Raw genomic sequence first — 5,763 nt, forward strand, 5'->3', positions numbered from 1 at the left:
CCTGTGATTGCTGTTTTCAGCCAGGCCTCTGATGTCAGGAGAACAGACTCTGTGCATGCTCGTGTCTGGGCAGACTTCAGGAAGGTTTCTTTCCATGTGTTTCCACATTCTCAGGGTTTGTCTCGGTTTCCTCAGGTCCTCGTCCTCCTTGTCCACTCTTTCTCCAACTCCTGGTCTAGTTTCTGTCCAACAGACACAGCATACATTGGTCTCAGTCAGTCATGGACTATTCTCAAAAGGGATCAATTTTAGTCCTCAAAAATATTCAGTTTTTGGAATATTGAAATCATATAAGCTATCACTTCTTGATATAAAAGAATGAAACCACAAATTGAAGACAGGAATTTTGGATACCCACAAATATTGGAAGTTAAAATGTACATTGCTGAATACTCAAAATTTCAAGGAAGAAATTCAAAGATACATTTTAAAATATCACTAAATCAATGAAAAATATATAACACATAAAATAGAGAATGGAGTAAATGCAATCTATACTAGAATTTATAACACCTATATCAAAAGCCCTCAAATAAATTAATATGCATCTCAGCTAGAAATATTAAATAAACTAAGCCCAGAAGTAAAATATATAGTAAAATAAGAGGGATAAACCATATAAAAGTAAAAATCAAGAAAATGAAGGAAATAGTAAAAGGAATACAGGTAACAATTGATTTTTTGAAAAGATAAACAAAGTTCATCAAACTTTCATCCAAAATCATTTTCACAAAAGAAAACAATTGAAATTCATAAAATCAGAAATAAAAGAGAATATATTGACACTAAGAGGACAGAAATCCAAAAAAATCGTACTGTGGATAATTATGCTTCAACACATTGGATAAGCTAGAAGAAATGGACATATTCCTACAAACACACAGTGTACAAGATTCAGATGAGAAAGATATGAAAGATCTGAGTAGACAAATAAGGAGTAAATAGACCTAATCAACAATACAATGTATTCCATCAAAGAAAAGCCCAGGACCGGGTACATTCAAGCTACAACTCTACAGAAAATACAACCAAGTAACACCAAGTCTTCTCAAGCCATGCTTCATTTAACAAATACAAGCAATCCTGTCACATAATCCCAGAGATAGATTTTGTGGAAAATACATTGTATCCCAAAGCTAATATTAAATTAGTGACAAGGACAAAACTTCTGTTCTTTTCAAAATGTGTTTGATTTCTGACTCTGAAGATGGCAGATTAATTTCCATGAAAGATATTTTCATTCACTCTGTTGCACTGTGTAGATTTGGTGGAAAACACACACACACACCCACACATACACACACACACAAAACCTGCTTGCATTGATATTCTAGTAGAAAGATGAAGGGGCATTTCAATTTTACTTTCATATAAGTGGAGGTATTCTTCATTTATTCCATACTAGCACAAAACAACTCCTAAATATTTAAATAATAATAGCAGATTGGGAACTGAGGGCTATTGCTGAATATTTCAAACTCTGACTTGAATTTTTTAATTTCCAGCATGGCCCATGACTTTCTGCAACACATACTGGTTCTCTGGAAGATATCAACCTACAGAGCAAAGTCACTCTCCCAAACACAGTATATTGGACTATGTGATGCCAAATGGATTTCTATAGTATAAGTAATTTACTTTCATAATCAGACATGAACTTGAAAATGTATTGACTCTCCAGTGATGTGTGAAACATTTTTGAATGGTTCCTTGTTATTAAATCCATACCTTTAAACTACCTCGTAAAACTCTCTTTTGGAAATTTAATTAGTCTCAATGGTGCAGCAAAAGCATTCTGGCCAATTATAGGCTGGAGAAAACGTGGGCTCCTTGGAGGCTGGGATCACCAGATCCCCAGAGCTCATCAGAAATGTGATGCCCACATGTCCTTGGTGAAGACTCACTGGGCTCACAGCTACTTCAGAAGCAGGGCTGAGTGTGGGCTGTACTGGGAGTCTCACTGAGAAGAGGAGCTTGTGTGTCACTCAGAAGAAAGAAGCAGGAGCAAGGATCTCACTGAGTTTCTTAACATTGTGCAAAACAACATTCATGTCAGTGTTACTCCAGCACTCAGGTAAGTTTTGACACATCAATTAATGTATTTTCCTTAACGCTAGAAATGAACAAATCATGTAGAAATACCTGTGAAATTCTTCAAAGTCTTAAGCCTGCTTAACTATTTCAGCCCCATATGATGTATGTGAGCTTATAGAATAGGTGCATGGTTCTGTATTCTAATGTTTGTTTTAGGCAGTTTGTTCTCAAATGCTCTTCAAAGATCTGTGTTTCATGTATGGTCCCATCAGAGGACAGAAATCATAGTGGTTTGAAATTATCTTGGATTTAAGCAGTAGGCCTCATGAATTAAATATTTTCTTGAGCTGGATGTAAAAGGGTAATGGAAATATCTACAAGCTCATGAAATTCATGAGACATTTCACAGAGGTCAAGTCAAAATCCCCAGCCCATCTAGCATGGTCATTATTATGGATTATTTTAATAACAGCTCAATTTTGTAGTATTAAGTCATAATGCTGATATTCTTGATATTATGTCACCCATTTAATAATTTATGGGAAATTAACTATCATACTCTTCCCATTTACAATTGTGAGCCAAATGCTTTCAAAATATCACAGGGAAAATGAAGGGGCAGAAGGAGGAAGGATCCTGGGATATGTTCTCTTCTGCGGAGGATTGTCATGCACTGTGAGGAGCAGAAATGTCAGGTGGATTTAGCACAGGGAACCTGAGACTTTGTTTAGGCTGCAGAGAAAGGACAGAGGATAAGGAGAGATGGAGATGGAAAGGAGACTGTGAATGACCGTATCTAAGCTGTTAGTTTGATAAAGGAAATTAACAATAGCCAGAAGTGTGGTTTATATCTGTGACCTACACCAGGTAAGCCCTGTTAACTTAGTCAATCAGCACTGGTTTCCACAGGAATATCCAGTGCTCAGAGGATGTTCTCTTCATGCAGAGCAATAAGGCTAAGAGAAGAAACCACTGGTAATTCAGAGGATGAGCAGGAAAAGCAGTTCATGGAAAATACTTAGGTAAAACCATGCAAAGACATATGAGATGATCACTGAAGGAAATCATTACTATTATGCATATGGAAGGTAGAAAATATGAATATTTTTGCACTGGAAATCAATTACATTTAAAGAATTTTTAAAAAGTTGTGGAGCCAGGGATTTAGCTCAGTGGTTCCAGTGGCTGCCTTGCAAGTGCAAGGTCCTGAGTTCGATCCCTGGTACCAAAAAAAGAGTTACGAAGTTAATATTTTCAATATTATAATCCCACAATTCTGTTTTTTTCAAATAAAATAAAATAATAATGACATTAAACCCTCAATACAAATATTTTTAGTATTGAAAAAATAATCTGAAAATCAAAATGTAAACATTCACATTCCCTAGATTTCAGGATACTTTGTTCATTTATTCTGTGCTGAGATCATGATTACAGTCCACACTGATGCCAATGTCAGCATTTTATTATAGTTCTAATGGGTGCTCTGCATTCTGCTTGTAGCATCATCAGCTGACATTAACCCCTAACTCTGTAGAGACAACGGCAAGTGGGCAGACATGGACAACCTCACCATCTTCACAGAATTCATCCTCATGGATGTTGCAGGCTCCCAGGAGCTTCAGGTTCTGCAAGGTGTGCTGTTCTTAGTGATTTATCTGGGAGCACTAACAGGGAATCTTGTGACTGTCACTGTCATCATGACAGACACATGTCTGCACTCTCCCATGTACTTTTTTATAAGCAATGTGGCCCTCATAGACCTTGGCAGCATCTCAGCTATTGTTCCCAAGGCCATAGTGAATTCCTTGAGGAGCAATAAGAGAATCTTACTGACAGAGTGTGCCATGCAGATTTTCCTGTATGCACTGTTTGCTGCTGTAGAGATTGCCCTCCTGGTGGTCATGTCCTATGACCGCTACGTGGCCATTTGTCATCCTCTGCACTATGGGCTCATCATCACCCCGAGACTGTGCTCCCAGGCCACAGCTGGCTCCTGGGCCTCTGGTCTGGTCTACTCTGCTATCCACACAGGCTGTATGTTCAGGCTTCCCTTCACCAAGACCAATGTGATACAGCAATATTTCTGTGATATTCCCCAAATTCTGAGGATTTCATCTTCAGATGTCCAGTTTTCTGAATTTGTAGTACTAATTGTATGTGTTTGCATTGTTGCAGTATGTTTTAAATTTATGTTTGTGTCATATGTTAATATATTTTCAACTGTGCTTAAAATGCATTCTGTGGAAGGCCGTAACAAAGCCATGTCCACCTGTACCCCACAGCTGGCCATTCTCCTTTTATTTTTCATCTCTGGGGCTGCGGCTGTCTTCAGTCCTAGTGCAAACAAACCATCCCTTAAGAATCTGCTGACTGCCATGTTCTATAGCATGGTGCCCCCATTCATGAATCCCATCATCTACTGTCTACGCAACAGGGAGATCAAGGCTGCCCTGCAAAAAATGTTCAAAAGATATTCTGGGTTCACAGGCAAAGGGTTTCTCAAATAAAACATAAATATCAATCTATCAGTGGAATTTAGTTTTATTCATCTTTGATGTATATTATTAAAACTGGGGTCTAAGGGCCAAGGATGTAGCTCAGTGATTCTGCCGCCTGCCTTGCAAATGTAAGGTCCCAAGTTCAATCCCCGGTACCAAATAAAAAAAAAAAACTTCTATTTCTAAAACTGGGGTCTAACCTGTGCATTATCTTGTTTCAGATGTCTCTGTATATTTTTTTGTCTGTACTTGTTATGTTGAAGTATAAATTGTGTTTTAATTTTCATGCTGCATATGATGTATATTTCATGCTTTATGAAACACTACAAGGCTAGTCTATAGAGACAAAATGTTCTGAAAATATTTGAATGATTTTGAGCTGAAAATAAAGACAATCACCATAAGGAGAAGAGCATGCACGTGTTATGTGTTGCCCCTTAACAGATGGCTGTGCTGTTGAGAGAACATCTGGTGCTGGATCTGACCTACCTGGAGAAACCCACTGAGTGCGGCTGTGAGAAGACCCTGCTGTCTGCACTGTGTTCTTTGTACTCACTCTTCCACTTCAGCTAGGATAAATGTCAAGGTGATTAGACAGGGGGACAACTCAATCCTGAGGACACTGAGATCCTTTCCAGCCTCTTCTGCTGCATCTGCTAAAACCCTTTCCTCATTCAATGAAAATCAAGACACAAAACAACTGAGCTTCAAAAAATTGTAGTTTAGGAGGTTGTGTTTCTTTCTATGCTCTGGATGAAAAGATGCAGGCCATGGTTGATGCATTCAAACTTTGTGAATAAGGAACAAAAACAAATCAGTATGCAGCATGGAGACAAATGAAATGATAACTTCTACTGGAATCTCCTTGGAGACTAGCAGATAATGTTTGCACTGTGTCATGTACTTTTTGCTTCAATAGCACATACAGATGGATTCCACCCAAATCAGGAGTTTTATTTTTCGGACTTCCAAGAGCTGAACCCGCAGCTTTGTGGCTAAGAAACACTTTGGCGATGATGTGGCTTAGAATTAAATTCAATTTTTCCCTTCTTTTTCATTGAGAAGCCCTGTCTTGGAGAACCTCAGCACTGAGGCACTGGTGCTCATTTATCCCGTCCAGCACTGGAACAACAGGAGGATCAGGCTCCCTCTGTCTCCTTACTTATTGCTCCACACAGAAGTCATGGTGTTTGGCACCCCGGATTTTCTGTCACCAGAGCTCATGTCC

General features: G+C 38.5%; 1 protein-coding gene across 1 annotated transcript; it reads left to right on the top strand.

The window, feature by feature from the left end:
* Positions 1–3,593: 3,593 nt before the first annotated feature.
* Positions 3,594–5,534, top strand: LOC147826512 (olfactory receptor 14I1-like). The gene is made up of 3 exons (XM_087181049.1): positions 3,594–4,190; positions 4,980–5,049; positions 5,455–5,534. Exons 1-3 carry the CDS (start codon positions 3,594–3,596, stop codon positions 5,532–5,534), a joined length of 747 nt encoding a protein of 248 aa, XP_087037175.1.
* Positions 5,535–5,763: the final 229 nt, after the last annotated feature.

This window comes from Heterocephalus glaber, unplaced genomic scaffold, assembly GCF_053883595.1.
Source record: "Heterocephalus glaber isolate CG9 unplaced genomic scaffold, H.glaber_assembly_v1.0 deba00001466, whole genome shotgun sequence".
Taxonomy (NCBI): domain Eukaryota; kingdom Metazoa; phylum Chordata; class Mammalia; order Rodentia; family Bathyergidae; genus Heterocephalus; species Heterocephalus glaber.

Coding starts and splice junctions, on each gene's coding strand:
- LOC147826512 (XM_087181049.1), top strand. CDS start 3,594: ATGGACAACCTCACCATCTTCACAGAATTCATCCTCATGGATGTTGCA. Junction 4,191..4,979: donor CTGAATTTGTAGTACTAATT/GTATGTGTTTGC, acceptor GCCCCTTAACAG/ATGGCTGTGCTGTTGAGAGA. Junction 5,050..5,454: donor GAAACCCACTGAGTGCGGCT/GTGAGAAGACCC, acceptor TTGCTTCAATAG/CACATACAGATGGATTCCAC.